This window comes from Hesperophylax consimilis, chromosome 1 (genome assembly GCF_061612785.1).
Source record: "Hesperophylax consimilis isolate HC1 chromosome 1, BYU_Hcon_1.0, whole genome shotgun sequence".
Lineage (NCBI taxonomy): Eukaryota > Metazoa > Arthropoda > Insecta > Trichoptera > Limnephilidae > Hesperophylax > Hesperophylax consimilis.
Genome location: NC_142836.1, coordinates 5144743 through 5165745, shown reverse-complemented (window position 1 = coordinate 5165745; position 21003 = coordinate 5144743). Strand labels below are relative to the sequence as shown.

Sequence of the window (21003 nt, the reverse complement as noted above, 5' to 3'; positions counted from 1 at the left end):
GCTCTCAGTGACAGGACCGAGATGGGCTTTAATACTGAAGCGAGAGTTTGTACCGACCTGGAGGCAGCATAGAGGGCGGCAGCCTGGTGCGAGAGGGGCGGGGTGTTGTGCGAGGATGGTGCGAGCAGCTGCCGCAGCACCGTAGCCTGCCCGCCACGCGCCGCTACCACCAGCGCCGCTTCCCCAGACATCTCTTCCAACTAAACCATACGTGCAAAAAATTGGAAGTGCAAAACATCAATAGATGCAGAAAATGCGAAGAAGATGAAGAGACTTCACCTATGGCGCCAATGTTCCACCTTAATGGGAACAAGACTCAGCTTCCTGGGAAGACACATTTTGAAACCAGACAGACACGAATATCCAATGACAACCGGTGAACCTTATCAAAGAGACCGAATTAATGTCAAATGAATGAGGTAAAATGGGAGATAGCACACAATGGGCTCATGGCCTGATGCTCACGGGAACTATGTATAATGTCTCCGCTTTATTATTATTAATAATAATAACAAAAATACTAATTACTAACGCTTATCAGACCAGTGATTAGCTAGTGTTAAAAAGGTTTTAGAAAATTTTGAATCATAAGCTTTACCAATATTGTTTAAAGTAATTATCTCTTAGCCAAGTACTCCATCATTGTACAAGCAACATTTTCCGCATATAATGATGGTAAATTAAAATAGTGATAGGCTATTCGTAGCCAGGGAATTGACGTATTGCCGAGGAGACATAGCAATAATTGGGGAAAACTGACCACCAAAAGGGCCGTCTTTATAACAAACCCACATGACGAAGAAGTAATATTGGGAGGTTAAGGCATCATTTTATTTTTTCTGTTAACTTTATAAATAAAATAACAAAACTACTAATTAACAGATTCATTAATTTCTTAATTTATGAACAGATCAAAAAATATTATCCATAGTTGCTAGTACAAATAAATAAAATAATTAAGTTTGGTGAATGACTTAAATGTTTTCAACATTACAATAAAATAAAATAATTTTTTTATTTAAAAAGTTTTCTATACAATATTGGGAAAGTTCAAAGATCCCATAGATTTTTTTAACTGTTGTAGACTTTTCAATGGAAAAATTATTATTTTCATTTAATAAGAAAAACATAGGTTGTTACTCACATTATTATTTTCTCGGTTCAAATCTTCCATGTGTTTTCCCCTACTTATTATTTTGTTCACATAGCTATTAAAAGTAATAATGTCTCACATTTCGCATCAAATAAATTGATCAACTGTCATTCACTTCATATTTTTGTTGCGAATAAAATTAGTAATTGACGTTGTGCAATGCTCAATCTGTCGAGGAACGATTAAACCATTAAGTTTGGGGTTCGAAATCAAACGGTCAAGAGGTGTTATACATTTTTTCGCTTTAATTTTCATCAGTCAGAACCGCGTTCAATCACATTTACTCCCATTATCACCACAGAGCTACCGCGCAAACTCAAACCTCCCGCCACCCCCGAAACGGTTCACCTTGAAAATTACACCACGATGGTAGCCCGGATAGCCCCGATTTTATCTTCATATATCTTATTTTCATTTAAAAGCTTTAACATATATTATTAAATTCACAAAAGTGATATAGTTGAGTCAAATCAAAGCTTCCTAGAAGTTGCTGATCAAATAAGTAGGTTTTTCGTAAAAAAATATTCAATAATAATAACAAAAACACGAAAACGTAGTAGGCACTTTGTAAATGTCGCAGGTTCCGGGCAATTTCCACGGGGGTTGGGGGACATATTTTTTTACCAGCAACATTGATAAGAAACGAGCGGCTGTAGACACAAAACGTCGCTGAATTGTGAAACCTCCAATACGAAATAAAACAGAATAGTTTCAAAGCAGAACACGATACTATAATATGTCGGGTTAGGTTAGTTTAGATTAGTTTAGGAAGGAAGATTTTCTTTTCACTTTTTTGTCAAGGAACCTAATTAACTAAAAAAAATACCTACCTAACCTATGACCGGTTAACTGATCCACCCCATTAGTTTATCGCGTTGTTCGTACAGCACTCGGTTTATGCAGAGGCGGATTTGCAGTCTTGGCCGCCCTAGGCCCCAGAGCATGTAGCCGCCCCTTTTTCAGTACCCATCATATTGACCAGGAGTATCCAAACTTTTCAGTAAGTTCCTAGGGTCAAAACCGTTTTAATTTTCCTGCCATTATCATTCATGGTTCATGGGGTGAGATTTGTCCAGGTCTTGGCGGCGGATACGTCTGCCTACCTGCTGCGTGGCGGGCCGGATCGAGAGAGACTGGGTGAGGGAGGCCTTTTGACCTTTCCAGCCGGACTATCTTGACCCATCGCTTTGCACCGCAGTTGGAGGGATGTATTCATACGTATGTCACTCCTGGACACACTAATCCCCAGATTCCTACCCACCCCTCATACATTTTCCTTTTCAGAGCTTCCTATACTTCCCTTCCTTAAAAAGACCCTCCACACAGCATCACCTAAGATGACATAGGTCGTGAGGGAAAATATTTTCCTCAAAGCCTCCTGCGTGGAATTAATGTAAAAAAATACGCTTGCTAAATTCGCTAGTTCAATTACTGTATAATTGTCGATTGTCGTAGGCCGGATTGATGACATTGGCGGGCCGTTGTTTGGAGACCCCTGATATAGACTATAGACTACATAATGAATTTACTTTATTGACAACTTTTATCGAAATCGATTCAGAAATTTAGTTAACTATAATAGCTGCTAGTTTGTAATACTTTCTAAGGTTTCAAGGATTTGAATAAAACATTTCAAACAGTTTTAGGTTTAATTTATTTAACTAGTTTCAGGTTTATTCTCATACAATAATATATAAGTGTTTCACAGTTAGGACAATTAGGGTTGCCAGATACGGGCTGGATAAAAAGTTATTATTAAGTCTCCAAACAAATAAAAGAAATCAGCACCTCTTTTAAATAAAAATCAACTTAAGGTACATATTCGAATATAATAACTAAACTTAAAATATAAATTAAAACGTTGGTAAAAAAAATTTCTCGCTGCAATTGCTGTACGCACACTGGCATACTGACCACTGCCGGCACTGACTGCTGTCGCCTGTCGCGAGCGGGTGCGTATTTCCAATCCTTACGCGGGTTTGTTCCTCTGGAACGATTTCGGTCGAAAAATGGACAACGGACCACTTTTATTTTTCTACGATTGATTTCGGTCAAAAAATGGACCACATTTCCTTTCATTCGTAAAACATTTATTGTAATTATTTAAAACATTTTCTTGGCCGCCCCTAATATCTGGCCGCCCTAGGCCCGGGCCTACATAGGCCTAAGGGCAAATCCGCCTCTGGGTTTATGTCTATTTTGTACCGACCCATGGGCGTATCATCGACTGCATAACCGTACAACCACTCCGTAAATAACCCATTAATCATTATTTATTAAAAGTGATATTTACAATTGAGCAAAAACGTAAAAACCTTGGACTTATAAGCCCTGAGATAAATTTGAAGCCGCGGGGTGAGGGGGAAGACGTATGAACAATGTATTTACCTACTTATTTTTTGTTAACAAATCCCATTCCCTGTCTCATTAAATACCTATAAAAAATCATAAGCGGTTTACAATAATACCACTTTGTACGGTGCACCTGGGATCAATGCTTCTAGTTCCTCTTAGTGCAGGCTTCATTAAAATACCTGTAGAACAGACTCACCATCTGTGCATTAGAGATGGCAATCGTTCTGTTACAATTGATTGTCAATCAGACGGACCATCATATTGTTTCATAGTGCTTTCACCCAAATGAAGTATTGAAATCCGTAAGTATAAACGGCGCACAGTTTACACCCGCGCTATACTAGCTGGTTCCCTACAGAGCATCGGACCACCCCTATTGTTATTTATTACACTTTATTATTATCACTCATCACTATTGTTATTGTGTTGTACCAAAGTTTAAAAACTCAGCCATTTTCGCACTCGATTAAATTTTTCCTGGTAATTGAATGTCCGATCCGAGTTTATTAGTTCATGACTTAAAAATAGCCTTACCTACTGTAAATAATAAAAGGAAAAATAAATTACTTCGTTGATTGTTAGCCTATGGTAGTCGTATAACATAATGTTCAGATTTACTGACCTCTACCAAAGCGATGCCTGTATTTGGGATCTAAAACAAGCACTATTTCAAAATAAAAGAGCTAATAATATAATATTATTTTCGAAATGGGACATAAAAATAAAAATAAAATAATCAGAACCATGTACTGTACATAACAGGGATTTAAAATTAGTATTTCCAGAGCAGAAGATACTTTAAAGACGGGTTGTTTCACAGAATTTGAACAATTCATCATATTTCGCAGTTAATTTGCAAGTTCTGTGAAAGTCCTATTCAAGTTTTGTTATTATATCTTTATAGGCCAGTTGATTCACAGAACTTGAATAGAACGATCACATAAAAAATTAACTTTGAAATTGGACACAAATGTTTAAATTCCGTGAAGCAACCCGTCTTTGTAAGACCACCATTCAGAATTGAAACTTTGGTTGAAATGGCTTTGGCCGTGTTTGGTGAAAAGATCTGAATAGTCGGGTACAACCCCAACTTCCTCCTCCCCGTCTCCTTCCCCTCCCCCCTACCATCAGCCTCACAACATACCCCAATTTAGGATGTCATAAATTAATCGCGAGATATTAATCATAAATTAATATCTCGCTGCAGACGGTTGGGAGTAGTTGAGGCTCTTGTGCGGTTTCACATAAAAAAGTAATGAAATTAAAAAAGAGTGGAGACTTGAAAATGAAACTCTCAGTGTCAGATATCTGAATGTTATTTCTAATATAGTTTTTTTTTATAAAGTTTTTACAAGGGCAAAGTTGTCGAATTCTGCTGCACGCTAAATTTAATAAAATAAAACTTGGTTTCAACTTAATTACCTACTACAAGAAACAACTATTTATTTCTGAGGAGATAGTAAAGATGCATTAAGTATTTTTTTTCAATTGCGTTCTGGGTTAATGTGCATGTATTTCCATCTACCCAGACTTATAGTATTGTTTCCAGTAGTAATTAAGTTGAAATCCGTTAATTAAGTTCTGCAAAACGTCAGAAATTACAGAGACGAACGCACGAAAATTTCAGCGCCATCTTAATTATCAATTTCGGTTCAAGTTAAACTGAAACGTCTGAACGAAATGTTTTTCAATTTTACTCGTTCAACTAAAATCGCACCGTCTGAATCGCCAACAGTTATATTCAATTTTAGCCCCCTAGCGAAACATTTATCGCGGATCATTGGAATGCCTTTTTTTGCTATTAGTGTAACGATTTTGTCTTTCTAGTTAGACGTGACTCTATCAAAATATAAATGTCAGATTTTCACCATAGAAAATAGTGTGTTTTGGAATTTTGCCGTGTGAGATGTATAATCGTGTAAAATATAGGTTTTGCATTATTGCATATTGCAATTTATGATATTGCATGTGAATGTGAGCTGGCAGTGAGCCACAGTGAGCTGTAAACTGTCATTTTTAGTTGCCTTCGTCTTATTTTCCAAAACCAATTAAATATTATAATGACTCTCACACCGGTAGTACCCATTTTTTCAAAGAAGCAGCAAAATAAATCTCTTTCTGCTAAAAAGAAACCTCAGAAAACCGTTCGTAATATTTTAGCTTCAAAGAATTCTTCTTTCTGGTAAATACCAAACATTTCTTCCTTCTATAAACTGTTCCGTATGTTTACAAAACATAAACTCACTAAAGCTGTGAATCGTGCACTACCTAAAACTAAGTTTAAATGTTGACTTTATCAAAGTTTTATTTAGCAATATGAAAATGCAGGATTCTTTTTTCAGCTAATAAGAATATATGGTAATCTTTTAGGATCGCTGGCCACGCTTATTTATATATACGAATATTTTTTTTGGAATAACACTCGATTCAACTGTATTACTAAACAAGCCATTTAAACTATTTACGTCCCAGGGAATGGAAAATTACTGCATTGAAGTTCCATTTTTTGTCAATTGAAGATGCAAAATCTCATGTGGTTTGACAGTCCGGCCATGCTTTTTTGACATATTCTTGAGTGTGGCCAGCGATTTTAAAAGTTTACCTAAAATTTTACCTTGAGAAAAAATAAAACTCACTTTCTTAGTCCTACAATATCTGCAAGCTCTGAGACAATTTGGGTTTAATTATGATTCTTTGTTTGTTTTCAGGCCCATCTTAGAAGACAGCTCTCTTTTAGTTACAGAATTACAATTTCTTAAGTTCAAGAAGTCCATTAAAAATAAGGATGTCTCAAAATCCATAGACCCGTCGGCTATGGAAGTTGATGTCGAAGATGGAAACGAAATTAGGTAAATAACTACCCGCCATTGCTCGGGGACTTATAAATGGTTTGGGGTAAAGTTTTGCGGTTGTGAGGCCTTTGATATACAATTTAGTAGTACATAATTTTGATGTATCTTATGAGGTTTAGCCAGCGTTAGCAATGTAAGCACCCGAAAATATTTTTTTTATGACTTCATTACAAAATATCGACTTTTCTCTTCTTTCTATAAATATATACATTTTTATTATATTTATATATATATTTCATATTAATAAAAATAGATATATATATATATATATATATACAAAACTTACGGAAGAAATTCTCTAAATCATAGTCAAAATCTTACCAAAATACATTGCGTGGTTTAGAAGAACTAAGTGCTCGAAACGACAGTCCCGGACAGGGATTTTGTTTTATACTATTTAGAGATAATATAGTTTTATATTACGAGTAGCTGCATACATTGCAGGTTTGACAATTTATACAAAGAATTAAGTATGACAACTGTTTAGCTTATAGTTTGTTAGCTTAAAAATATAACATTATGGACTGGCTTCCTGCTTATTTGAAACATCCATCAGTTAACAACTTGATAGACATTGGTTAAATAAAAACATGTTTTATCTTCTAGGAATTTAATACTTTTTGGAGTAAATGAAGTTGACAGGTGTTTGAAGAAAAATACGTGCTCGGCTGTGTTATTCGATGCTGATGTCCCTCGAATTCTGGTTCAACACCTCCTCCACATGGCTTCCTCGCAGCAAGTCCCCATCTCCGGTGTCGGCGGCCTCACCAGCATTATCCGAAATATTTTTGGGTTCAAGAGTAGTACTATTTGCTTTAAAACAGAACCAAGTAATAGATTTTCTAAAATTGTAGATTTAATCAAAATATTTAGTCTCGCGGATTGTTCACCTACAACTAGCAAACATGAACCAATCGAAATTACCTTGTTTGACCAAGTAAAAGATATTACTCCTTCCAAAGCAAGTAAAACCAATGCAGGGGTAATATACCTGTATAGGAATTCCAAAAAGGAGAGAGCTTTTGTTCCACTACCTATAGAAAAAGCGTTAATCGAAACTCCGGTTTGCGAACGAAAAAATATTGCTAATTTCATCAAAATAGAAGGGTCAAAGAATGTTTTAAAGAAAAATAATGCAAAATTCAAACCTTTGCTAGTCAACAAAGTCCAAAACAATGTCAACAGGCCAAAAAAGAAAAACGCAAAGTAAAAGTTTTAGAATTTATTTGTTTAATTTAAGATACACAAGACAGTCAACATTAACAGTTAATCACCACACGCCGAAGACGTAAATCTCGCTGAAAGAAATGTGAATTTTTAGCTGCAAAAATAAAACATTTGACTTTGAAGTTCACTTTTCTTCAGTTGAATTACTTGGTTATACTAAAACTCTGTATCACATGTTCATAAAATATTACAATAAAACAATATTCAACACCATTCCATTAATTTACTTCCGAGGTTTCTGCAAAATACAGATGAACTGAATTCCATTTCAGGATTATAAAATTTCTAAATAGATTATTTACAATAAAATAAGTAATGTTTTGCATACAATTAAACTGATGCCCAATTAGATGGGCAAGCATCCATAGAGGGAACCTAGCGGGGTGACCTTACAATTTGAATGTTTCAAACGGGGGGTTATTGTATGATAATGAAAGATGTTAATAGACCCACAGAAACTTAGTCCACCCATTTTATAGAAATTCGTATAATTTATAAGTTTTAGATATAAAATATCTTACCGATAACTTGCATGGCAACTTCCTATTACAGCATCACATTTAACTTTTACATAAATTAAATAATGATTATGTTTGTATTCAAATTTGACTGTGTTTGCAAGAGTACAATATAACAATTTGCACACCACACTTAGGGAATGTGATAGAATACAAATAAAAATTTAGTACACAGTACCAAAATAACTTTTGTATATAATACATTTCATTAGACAAGTCATGTCACACCTCATTCAATACAAGTTTAACATTTTCTGTCAGCTTCAATGTGAAGTTAACAATCAGCACAGAGCTCTGAGCGTCTAACAATACTCTAGACAGGATTCTAGGGCAAAGAGCACTTTGTCAATGCACCGGTTAATATAAGTTTATAGTGAAGAAATTCTACAATAGATAAATGCTCGTCTCGCCTAAAATGCCTTTGTGCAAAGACACTTTCCTACATTAAATAACTCAACAGTAATAGAGGTTTCTTTGATAATTTCCAGACATAAATCAGAAAACATTAACTTTTTCAAATAATTTGTAAATAAAGCAAACTGTTGTTCTTTCTTGTGTGGTTGCACCCAGAATCACAAATATTTAGTTTAATATACCAGAAATTCATTCTATCTAAATTACATTTATTAGCAATTTTCTACAATACCAATAAATTTAAAATACTATTAATGACGGCAATGTCAAGACTTACAGATCGATCCCATCAGAAAATAACAGTAACCTTCAAAATTAGCTGAATTGAAATTTATTATTATAATTTAATTAATTAATTAATATAACACCTCGGTGCACCGCTCAATAGCTGTACAATAAGGAATAAGACTAAACTGATCTTAAATACTGTGGCCAAAGCCATACACTGAAGTCCCAAAGAACTTTATGGAAAAGAATCTCAACAAATGAAAGTTTACAAAACTAATACTCATTGCTATGCGGCAAATTCTCAAACATGTCCACTTGGGTAAGTGAACTCCCTATATCTTATCTTATGTGCACTGAAATATGAAATACCAGAAAAGGCACTGTAAAGCCTCATTCAGAAAAGGAGTCTTTTGACACAATGCAATTGTTACCATCCCATTATTTGCAGCTATTTTGTCTAGATGGACTACCAAAGGCTGAAGTTACCTGCAGAATATGCAATTAACTTAACCTTTGACAACTGTCATTAAAATTGATATTTAAAAATTATTATGTTTGAAAGGATAAAATATGTAATTTGATCAGGCACTTTAACCTCTCAGACAAAGGCATTTGTATGCTATGTGTTCCTTTGAGAACTGTCAAAACGCGGAAATTTTTGTGTTATTCACGACTTTTGCTAAAAGCATCATAACTCACGTCTTGGGAAACGTAGCTTCATTCTAAAAAATGTTTTGGAAAGATTATGAAATTCACTATCGCATTGTTTTGTTATACGTAAATATTTGCGTTTCTAAATATACATTTTCTGAAAACGTCAAAAATATGTAAAAATCGCTGACCATTATTTCAAAGCTGTGAAAAATGTACTTTTTTCTGAGTATCATAAAGAAATAACACTTTATATATTGAAGAAATATAATTAAAAACTATTGGTCACCTCAAAATATTAACCGTCCAAACTAAAATATTTTTAATAAATTATTTAAAAACGCAATAAATTACGAACGAACAAGCTGACAGATTCAATCGACTCAGATAATGCACCTCAAGATTCCATAGATATTTTTGAATGCAGACGCGTAGCGTTATTCATTATCGATACTCTGTTTTTTAAATCATGGCAATCCGTATACTAGTGATGGAAATAAATCGATTTTTGTAAAATCTCGCGCGCTTACGTGAAAAGACGTACTAATGTCTTGACCGCTATTATCATATTTACGTCTTTTGACGTTCTAATGTTCCGAGTGGTTAAGTAACCCAATAAAAACGTAAATGTAACCTATTACTCACTTCTGAATGAGGCATATAATTGTAAAATACTACTTACGTCAATCAAATAACTTGAGTCTACAAAAATGCCGAATATATATATAAGTAATAATAACTGGCCCTTAAAAAGTATTTCAAAGCAGAAAGTTACTTTTGGTTTATAATAGCGGCGCAAATGTTTTGAGGGTTAATCTCATCAGGGTAGAGAGCCATGGCCTTCTGCACTTTGTCCTCGGGGAACAGGCTGGCCAGGTGGTAGTGGATGTGAGTGCGGGCTTCGTGGTGTGTGCTGTGCTGAGGGTGCTGTTGCGGAGGGACCTGCTGGGGCGGGGGAGGCTGCTGGGGTGCCGGAGTGCCCCAAGGCCAGGAGGGACACGCCGCGGGGGCGGAGGCGATACGCCCCACCGACTGGTGCCCGCTCCACATGCCCTGTTGTTGTTGCTGCTGCTGCTGCTGCTGCGTCCCGCACCCCGGGTTGATGTGGTTACAGCCGTGCATGCGGTACAGCCTGGGATCGTAGGCCGGATTGAGGGTAAGCTGACGATGAAGTTTCCTGTGCATGTTGCCAGCTTCGGGGGCTTCTTGGCCTTCCATGTATCTGTTCCACGAGGAGGACTCTCGAGACATTAGACCAGACATCCCACTGCCCCAAGCGCCTGGTTGGGGATAACCCATTCCTTGGTTTCCCAGTGGAGAAGAAAATCCCAGATTGATATCTTTCATACCCGAGGAGATGTTTTCTATACTGTGGCTCTTGGGAGGAACTTCCATTTTGCGGTTCATGGAATGATAGTCAGGTGAGATGGCCTGGTGGTATTCTTGCTGAGCTCGGTTGAAGTGGGAAATGACGGAGGCGTGGTGGAGGGAGTCGGGAGGCGGCAGGGCGGGGGCGGCGGAGCGGGTGCGACTGAGGGGCATCTTGCGAGGGACGGCCCCGTGACTGTCGTAGGACAAAGGTAAGCTGTTTGTCTTCAAGTCATTCCTTGGACTCATTTCTCTCAGACTCCCCTTGGCTGGAATATGTTTCTGAGCATGTTCTGACAAGCATTCTGTAACGGATTTGTGAGGCATGTTACCACGCTCTGGATGATTATATTTACATTTGTTCCCGTAGGTGCATTTTTTACCGTAGGGGCAAGTTGAAAGGGATTCGCTACGCTTCGCCATTTTCAGGAAGTTTTCTAGTTTTGGTCCAGATCTACCCATGGGATCATCGGGAGGCATGAAACGGTCGTTGACGAAGGAAAACATTAGTATTCTTTCTTCTACGACTTTTCGGTAATCAGAATTTTCCTGGGCTAAATCTCTATAATTATCATTAGACACCACAATGCCATCGACTTCAAAGGCCAATTTAAGAATATATCTATCGTCGTAGCAGACCATCCTCTTCCCTCCCACATGGCGACTGGGTGTAAATACCAACATTCTTTCCCTCTCCAGTTCATCCAAAATTTCTCTGTCCGTGATAGGGTTGTCGGGTCTGCAAAAAAATAAAGATAATTAGTAAAAATATCAAATGCTTTATTGTTATAATATTACTAGCAAATCGATATTGACCACATAGATAAACAAGGTGAATAAATTACCTGCTTGCTTCTTTTCTCCATTTGGGCACAAACACTGTTATTTCTTTATGTCCTCTGCCTTTAAACCAATCTACACAGATCTTGATCCCCCGGCACGAGAATACTTCTTTATTTCCATGGCTGAAAATAATAACTAGGATTAATACAGGTCATTATTGCTCCATAAAACAATTCAGGGAAATAAATCTTATAGCGTGAGGAAGTACTGCGAACGGTACTGCAATGTAAGACCCATAGTGTAAATGTCCCATTAGGCGGCACGCTATAGGAGCACTCAATAGTATTCACTGTTGTATTACCTCATAGCCACGTTGCTTCCATCGATGACAATCGGCCTCAGGTGTGACGTGGTGTGAGTAGTGGTATCGTTACAGCAGTTAACAGACGTCTCGGGAACTCTAGAAGTTTGAGCCCCCAGTTTAATAAGTTCAGCTAGCAGTTCATTATTACTGGGACTGGGTCCAAGCTTCTGTAACGCAGACTGAACAAGTTTCTCTGTGTAGCCGAGTTTCACGGCGAATTCTACTCTGGTCGCATAACCTGGGAGTTTCTTATTCTGAGCTTCGTCTGTGTTGCATTGATTATCTGTGTTTATGTATTCTGCAAATTCTGCACCTAGTGTATCGCTGACAGTTCTGGAGACATCATGGTGCGTGGAGGAAAGTCCTGCGGAAGAGTTTCTGGAGATATTCTGGTGAGTGTGGCCGGTGCTGGCCGTGTGGGAGATGTCGGCAGTGTCGTCTGTTTCAAAGTCTGAATCGTAGCTCGAGTCCTCATTCGTCTCCAGGGCCATTTCACCACTTGCTTTCTCACGGGTAGATTCGCCCAATGGGTCAACATTACTCTGCAACAAGACAAAAATATATTCTAATTTATAAAATGACTAAAACACACAGGTTGGATTTCATTATATTGACGTGCCCCACATAAAGCGATCTGCAAAACTGTTAATAAATAATTATTGTAAAGTAACATTTAATATATTTACGAAGTATTATCTTTTACTAGTTCTAAGAAAAAAGAAATACCCAATTTTAGGTTAATCTCAAAAACTCAGAAAATAAGTAGATTACCAAATGGGCAATTAGTACATTACATTACAATTAGCACATCCAAAAACGTAAAATTTAATGCCATCAAATTCCATTAAAAATAAAATATACAATGTACATGCGATACCGGTAGCAGACTAGCAGACCTGACACAGATACAGTAATAAAGTCAAATACGGAAAAATAAAATTCTACTCAAAATAATTTGTCACACTAGAATCTTATCAGAATCCGGGTCAATCCACGGTTTTCTTTTGATTGAAAAAACTGGAGAAAGCCTCTTTTAAATTTTAAACATGATTTGATCTGTATATGAATAGAAACGTTGAAAAAAATTCATACATCAACTGTTGAAAACTGAGATGAAATATTATGGAGAAGTTACTAACAATAACTCAATTTTGGAGAAAATCTGTAAAAATGTGTAAGATTTTCATAATATTACAACAAATTTTAATTTTAATAGAAAGTCGAGTGCAGCTTACTCTCAATATCCCACAATACCTTCTATCGTGTTTAGAGAGCGTAAATTATTAAACTTCAAAACAGCTGCTGTCAACATTTAACACTTTTGAGTTACCAACAGTTATTGAACTATTAATGTGATATTTCGCGGAGTATACGACGTCGGCGTTTTGTAGAAAGGGTGAATCAGCCATTTTTACGAGAATAAGTTTGGGAAAATATAATTAAACGGATGATTCAATACAATTCGTATGTTTGGTTATACGGCGTGTAATAAGCTAAGACTCGTATGTGAAGATGTCATTTTATTATTACATTGTTAGTAGATCACAATACACAACTCTCAGAGTAACTAAGTAAGTTTAAAAGCACAAAACACTAATAATGTTATGTTGCAGTTTAAACGAAAATAAAATAAATAAACAGTTGTATTTTTAGATATTTTTTTAGTATTTACCCAAGTTTTTTGCCATTCGTCGGCACCGTAGAAGAACGACATTGTATGGACGTGAAATTTGCGTAAAAACCAGTTAAACGTCACACACTGAACAAACGTCACTAAACGCAACGAGAGAGTTACGTGGAAAAGAAAACTTATGGCGCAACGAGTAGGAGTAGGTGTGTGCACAAGATTCGCAAAGCACAATATTACGGCACTCACAATATAATATATATTATATTCGTCTATCACAGGTACGTGTGAACCGTAAACTGAGGACGGAGTTGGGAAATCAGACGTAAAAACACTTCCGTCCGCTTTCCAAAACTTCTGCACTAATCTTCCAGCGTTGAACGAGGGGGTTTTCCCACCCGAAACTTGCTCGCCGTTTGTATTCCGCAGCGAACTATTCACTCTATACTCTGTACCACAATCCGCGAGATGTTCACTGGCCACTGGTCACTGGTCACTGTTCATCCACCGATAGTATTCTACAACAAACAGTCCACACGGCGCGTCAGCACTAGTCGTTCTGTCGAACACAATAATATTATTATCGAAGGTAGAGCTCGAAACGCGCGCGCTAACTTCTCGTTTCCAATTGTTCGCAGAGCGGCGCAATCGGCGCGATGATAAGGATACTGTGGAGGGATCGTACGATGCATCCGTGCGAAAGGTCAATCGCCTTACGTCAAACTGATTTCACGTGCCGACCTTACCTGGTTGTTCCCAATGACAAACATAGGTCCGGTTCGGCTCGCGGGCCTGCGTTACTGGCTGCTGCCGTACTGGCGCTGTGCTGCCATCTCTGCTGGACGGTCGGAGCGCGTATGCTGTACCTGTACTTGTACAGCTACAGCTGTATGCAGGCGTCGGGCAGAGGGGCCGCGGGCCCGCGCCCCCCGCACTAGGTCCGGGTCCGCGCGCGCACCGCTCCTCACACCGCGCCCGCACTCCGCACAGAGCGGCAAGCGGCACACCTCACACCTGCCAGGTGCTCTGACAGCCAGCCAGGGTCCAGACTCCTTATCTCCCAGCTGACTCGGTCGACACAAAGAAAGGATGGGCGATGGGCACTTGACGGCGTGAGCGAAGGAATCCTGCCTCTGCGCTAATTAGCTAAATACCGAGTGACAATCAATCAATCGAGCCTTTATCACGCGATACGGGACATCATCAGGCATCACCGTGATTGTCGTGTAATGCGGTGCATACATTTCCTCCTATGCTCTGTCCTCGAGGTGTCCAACGTTCAAATCTATTTTTTCACGATCCGACACAGAAATATATTCACCGACCCCTTTGAGGTCGTGACCCACAGAATAGATTACTGGCCTCTCGCCTGCATGACGTCAAACAGTCCGCTATAAACGCGGATCAGCGACTGCGACTGGCTTTTGTCATACATTATTATAACGACTTTTGGACGGACCTTCGGTTCAACATCAGAAACTTATGTTAATAATACTACTTGTGTTATTCCGAACATCTCAACCAGTTCCCCAAATGGCAGTTTTCACAGGCCCGTTAGACGTTAGAGGATCTAACCGAGAGAATATTCTTTGAGATTAGCTAATTTCCAGTCTGGGAACAATAATAATTATTACGATGCTAGCAAGGTCAGCCTGCTTGGAGCGGTTGGTTCAGCCTAGCGTTTGGTAGAGGATATCGCGATAGAGGAATCGTTCAACGAATATCGTACGAAAACCAAAACATCGAGTTGGCCAGAGTCGCTAGAGTTAGACGTTGCCTTCAGGCCCGGATGTCGCAATGACCATCATTTATATTATTATTATTATTTTATGGACTCCTAATAATGATGGCGAGTGATTATCACTGGGTGTTATTAATCTAGCAAGCACCATGTTCACAAGTGGTATACCTACATGTCCTACATTCATTATTTTCGGCACAAGGAACCGACCTAGACTATTACTGGATTCCACGCAATTCTCAACCATACGCGATGCTACGATTACGATTATTGAATCACATTTTACCCAGAAAAACGATAACAAAAAATGGTACCATTCAATTACGATAAAACTATAATAGACGAAGTAGAATACAGTGTTCTTTGTTTAATTATACATTACACCAAAGTCACATCTGTTTCAAGATAATTTTTGGTTGGTGACAACTTCTAAATTCACTCGAGAATACCTAAATGTATTCATGTGACGCAGCGCATGTACACTGTACAGATGTACTCGTAGAAAAGACAATTCTACGAATTGCTAACGGTCGGATTTGGAATGAAGGATTCCCTGTCTACAATGTCAGTTAGCTTCTTCGGAAAAACTTCTGGCTACAATCAAGAGGAAGAAATGCATATCTAGGCCACATTCTCAGAAATGATAAGTTATCTAAGCTCATCCAACTACGGAAAGAAATGTTGAGGCAAAACGTACAACCGGCAGATGAAAATTTTGGTGGGTGAGGAAGTCGAGGAATTAGACCCGGAAGAATGCTTCAACTCTCTTTCGTGCAGCAGCACCAGAGAACGGTGATATTTTTAAAATGGTCTTCGTCGACCTTCGCTAAGAGACGCAACCACGATAAGAATATATTCATCAAAATGATATAATGTATAATCATCACGCGTACAGAGCAATGTTCGGACTCCCATATCACTCGCAGATGTCTGCAGAGGAAAGGGTGCATAGGTTCATTGCTTTGATGCCCCACAGAGTAGCCAGAGCGTGTCGGCACTCTCGTCCAGGCTGTACTCTAGTGGCACAGCTAGCCCCCACATCATAAATGGAGAGTTACCCTCAGACCACAGTAATACAAATGCTAAATGTACACAATACGCAATTTCCATTTTCGTATTACTATTTTATATGTCGTCATAATATTCTACATTTGCCATTTCTTTCTTTTTATGTTAATCTTATATTGCATTATTTTTCGTTAATGGACAGAGCAATGCACACGAGCCACACACTGTTCTGTTGCGCTGAATTCTATAAACATATTTATATAAAGACGATTGTCCGTGGCGGGGGGAGGCGTTTGTTTGTTTTTTTACAAATCTACTTGTATTCGGAGATTGATAAATTTTGCACGCTTGACCTTCAAAACAAGAGGAAGGTCACTGTCTAAATGATATTTCTAAAAATCACCCCATCCCCTTTTGCCACCACTCAAAGCAGAATGTTGATACTTCTGGTGAAATTTTGCACACTTGACGTTCAAAATAAGAGTAAAATTGCTGTCTACATCTCTGATTTCGAAAAAACTGTGTAAAGCCCGGGCAACGCCGGGGATAGTAAAAAAAACAATAGAATACAAATCAGACATAATAATCGTTCAGATAATCGGTAATTAGGATGCGATTTTAATCGTAATCGTTGCAACACTACTAGGAATGAAATTAGAATCACCCGAATAAGATGTTTCACCTTGAGTAGAGAATACTATTTCAGGTTTTATTTTATCAATTGATTATTGTTTATGGTAATAGTTTACACGGCTCGATACTTACCACCTGCTAGCATCTAAGGACGTTTGGAAGAGCATAATATATTGGTATAACAAGTAAACCAGTTATTATCTCACAAGGATGTATATTGTGTACTATTCAGATAAATTACTATCGCTGATTATTTATGTCATAAGTCAACTGATTAAAAACTGTCTGGAAAGAATAAACATATATTGAAGATTGATAATGTTATTAGAATAAATCATTTAAAAATAATTCATTAGTGCATTGAAGTGTAAATATTAAAACAAAAAAAATCAGAAAAAATGGTACGTACGCATTTATTAAAATTTATCATTTACCAGGAATTTGAACCGTAAGGCCAATATAGCACATAAACCGTTTGAAATTATAATGCAAATATTAAATTTTACATTCGCTACATATTAAATCTAGTGACATACTTATTATTATTTTTAAATACATGGTTTTCCAATAATAGGTGTTATTTTGATATTCAATCGAAAAAGATCAATGGTTTCGTTGCTTGTGTGGCACGTAGCGCCGTCTTGTTGAAAGTAAACGTTGTCCAGATCAATACCATCCAATTCCGGCCATAAATAAATCATTAATCATCTCTCGTTAGCGCAATCCATTCACCGTAACTTTTGCTCCAGCCTCATTTTCGAAAAAGTAAGGTCCAATGACTCCGCCGGACCATAAACCGCACCAAACAGTCACACGTTGAGGATAGAGAGGCTTTTCAACAATAACTCTTGGGTTTTCCGAGCCCCAGATGCGACAATTTTGCTTGTTGACGAAGCCACCGAGGTGGAAATGGGCCTCATCACTCAAGATGATTTGCATTTGATTCACTCAAGTGAATTTTAATAATTTCAATGCGTTGTTGAAGCCTGTATTGTTCCATTTTTATTAATGGCGTAGTTTCTACTTATAAAATGTCAAAAAATGACAGCTTCAAAAGTATCATCTACCGAAATAGCGGGCTATTCAAAATGACACATCTTATTGGAAAACCTTGTATATCAATTTTAATTTCGATTTTGTTTTCCTGATTGACATCAGTATGAAAGAAGTAGAATCTTGGAAGCGGAAATTAACCTACTTCCCGACGGTCCGATTGAGCTGAAACTCGACAGATAGACTCGTTGTCGATGACAATGTTTATCAACTTTTGGTGTCAATGACGAACACACACGTGTTCGGAAAACGGATGAATGTCGGTCCTACACGATCGGCACCTGACAAGATCGGTAGCGCGGTTGACACCGGTCCCTGGGAAGGAAGGTTTAATCATCAGTCAAACCAAAAAAAAAGTTTTAAAAGAGATTGTAAAATAGATTTATTACGTAAAAAAACATTGTTTTTTATGGGTTGTTTTTCTAAACAATTATAACGTGTAAATCCTCCCGCTGGTCAGCAAGGTAACTGATGGACGATCAATAACAAATGCCATTAATAATATTATCAACACTAGATGTAACTAATTTTTTTCTGAATGATAGAATATTTGCCCCACTTTAACGATTTTATTATGGAAAAAAAGTTGGAATTTCGAAAAAAGTAACCTATCCTTTTTACTTCTACCATCATATAGAATCGCCTCCAGAAGTTAGTGCAATTAACCCCCCGGACCCCCAGTATTTTCGTGGCTTGGCCTATTTCAGCATATAGCGTAATGTGTCGCCTATCTGATGTTGTTGACGTTTATTCCACGGTGACCGGATACCTCATCAAAATGAAAATTCAATACACCTTTAAAAAGTGATGAAAAAACTCAGCTAAATAAATAAATTACGTAGGTAACTATTTAACCTAGTTTTTGATTCGCCACTACATGACTTTATGTCACTTTTTTAAGGTGTATCGAATTGTGATTTTGATGAGTTATCATGGAGCTGTTAGGAAGGCCTAGTTTATCAGGTGTTTATACAGGTAAATAGTAAAAACCCTGCTAAATGCAAAATTATGGAATACGCATGTTGTCGTGTCCTCGGAATGAAGTTATAAACATGTGGAATATGGTTCCATGATTTTTGTTTTTAGCAGGTTTTTTTTATTATTTACCTGTACACACATAAACTAGGCCTCTCTAACTGGCGCGTACATACATAACACCAAACGCTTTTTTGTGGATCGAGATTTAAATTTATGAAAACATTTACAGACTGCGCAAAAAAACGTCTGCCAAAGCAAGAAGATTACTGTTTATATTTATATACGTACATAATAATGATATTGTATAGTACTTAACGTGGATTGATAACACGCCGATCCACTTCTTACGGAATTAGTTGGTCGGATTTCGGACGAGGCCTCTGTCAGACCGATCCGGACGAGGTAAAGTAGCGCGAGAGATAGGCAAATCTGCCACACGCTAGAAAGGGAAGATTATAAAGCGGTTGTCGATTTGAAATGATTGTGAGATTGTAAGGTTTTGTTGCGAGGTGCCCGTCAGGTGATGGTGAAGTTTTGAACAGGATGTCCCAGCGTCACCGCCTACTGGGCCACTTACCCCCTCTCTGTGTTCCCGTGAATGTATATGCGCGGACCGGATCTTCAACATGCTTTCCTTCTACGTCTGGCGATGGCGGTGTTTTCTCGCCAAAGTCCTCACCACTCACCGCAGCCCCACAGGCGCATGCACGGTAGTAACAGTGGCGTACACAGACTTTTTAATCAGGGTATTGATTAATTTACCATCTTACGATCTACAGAACTGGCAAGTTTTCACTTAGAATGGCTAAGCTGCAGGCTTTAGCCGTGTTGTTGGTTAGCTGCTTCACTTATGGCTTATTTTATTTTATTTTATTAACTATGAATAACAATAAAAATGTGTGGAAAATTTAAAGTTTATTTTTCGGATTCTGATCATTCCACAACAAATGTGTCATTTTAATATTTTGATTCATAATTATTGATTTAAAAAACGATCTAAAACCGCACATTCAGAAATGGTTCCATCTGGCTACAACTTTATTGTGACATAAAAACGCCACTGGCTGGTAAGACTTCTATCACCAACGTTGCCCGGCGTGACGTCAGCGCCGCTTTGTTCACAAACAACAACATTTGGCGGAAAATCGAAAATGGCATCGCAATGTCAATATCAATTTTTATCGTATTTTTTTTTCTACGAGATAAAAACAGTGAAATTACCTTAAAAATCTAAAAAATCCTTTTTTCTACCGAAGTCCATGAAGGCCAAGAAAAAAAGTTTTATATTTTTATTTCGTTACTAAAATTGAATTATTTATCAGAGGTACCAACAGATGGCACTATACATATAGCACCTAGATTAATTTCTGATTAGTACCGAAAGGCACGACCTTTTTCGACACTAACGCAAGCGAGTCTTCTCTTGAATGCGCATGCGCACACATCAACATTTTTTAATAGAATACCGTCAACATTTGAATAAATAATTTGGGTCATTTTAGTAAATGGAACTTCACGCGTATTTTTGAAAGTGTAAATTGATTTCCTGAAGTAATTTGAATATTATTTATTTACTATGTGAGTAAGGTATGGTACCAGTAGGCAGTGCTTACGTGCCTATATGTAATGCACGCCTCTGTATGGTGTAGTAGCTCTAGTATGGCGGAGCACATGCGGAGATCGAAGCAAATATGAATGTTGATATGATGGTCCCTAACTACAAAAACCTAACTTAATATTTTCAAAAGTTCATGTTCGACCAGCTCATTGGAGAGCTGCTGCTGCTGTTCACCAAGTATTTCGTTGGCCAAGAAGCGATGCCGAGAAGTATAAATCTTGAAAGTCGATTGTCTTTCTGCAACTGGTAAATTTTTTTGCAGAAGTGAAAGTTAAAAAATAAAAGTTTTGATTTTTTTGAGCTTGTTATTGTGCCAATGATAGGATGTCCTGGTAAATAAAATAATTGTAGGGAAAAAAGATAAATCTCACGACAAACAGAAAAGCAAAAAGCTTATTTACCCAATAGAAAGATATGAAGATAATATTGAAA

At 37.6% G+C, this 21003-nt stretch overlaps 3 protein-coding genes across 5 annotated transcripts in view; 1 reads left to right on the top strand and 2 right to left on the bottom strand.

Moving 5' to 3' along the window:
* LOC149426169 (death-associated protein kinase dapk-1-like) overlaps window positions 1-1660 on the bottom strand; it is a 29034-nt gene extending 27374 nt beyond the window's left edge. The window contains exons 1-2 of the mRNA XM_089635925.1: window positions 1145-1660; window positions 58-200 (exon numbers count right to left, since the gene is read on the bottom strand). Of these exons, the coding sequence (XP_089492051.1) occupies window positions 58-200; window positions 1145-1174 (173 nt within the window). The 5' untranslated portion in view covers window positions 1175-1660. The remainder of the gene's footprint in view (window positions 1-57; window positions 201-1144) is intronic.
* A 3727-nt stretch (window positions 1661-5387) lies between these two features.
* On the top strand, window positions 5388-7574 carry LOC149426168 (uncharacterized). Its single transcript, XM_089640668.1, has 3 exons — window positions 5388-5690; window positions 6217-6357; window positions 6967-7574. Exons 1-3 carry the CDS (start codon window positions 5569-5571, stop codon window positions 7568-7570), a joined length of 867 nt encoding a protein of 288 aa, XP_089496794.1. The 5' UTR covers window positions 5388-5568; the 3' UTR covers window positions 7571-7574.
* Window positions 7568-21003, bottom strand: part of LOC149426167 (endoribonuclease rege-1-like) — a 50181-nt gene continuing 36745 nt past the window's right edge. Inside the window, exons 1-4 of one of the 3 annotated variants that reach the window (XM_089639911.1) lie at window positions 14287-14771; window positions 11911-12455; window positions 11612-11731; window positions 7568-11505 (exon numbers count right to left, since the gene is read on the bottom strand). In XM_089639911.1, the coding sequence (XP_089496037.1) occupies window positions 10170-11505; window positions 11612-11731; window positions 11911-12455; window positions 14287-14310 (2025 nt within the window). In that variant the 5' untranslated portion in view covers window positions 14311-14771 and the 3' untranslated portion in view covers window positions 7568-10169. Of the gene's footprint in view, window positions 11506-11611; window positions 11732-11910; window positions 12456-13585; window positions 14260-14286; window positions 14772-21003 lie in introns of those variants that run through there. The other 2 variants (XM_089639844.1, XM_089639896.1) reach the window with 2 other exon arrangements.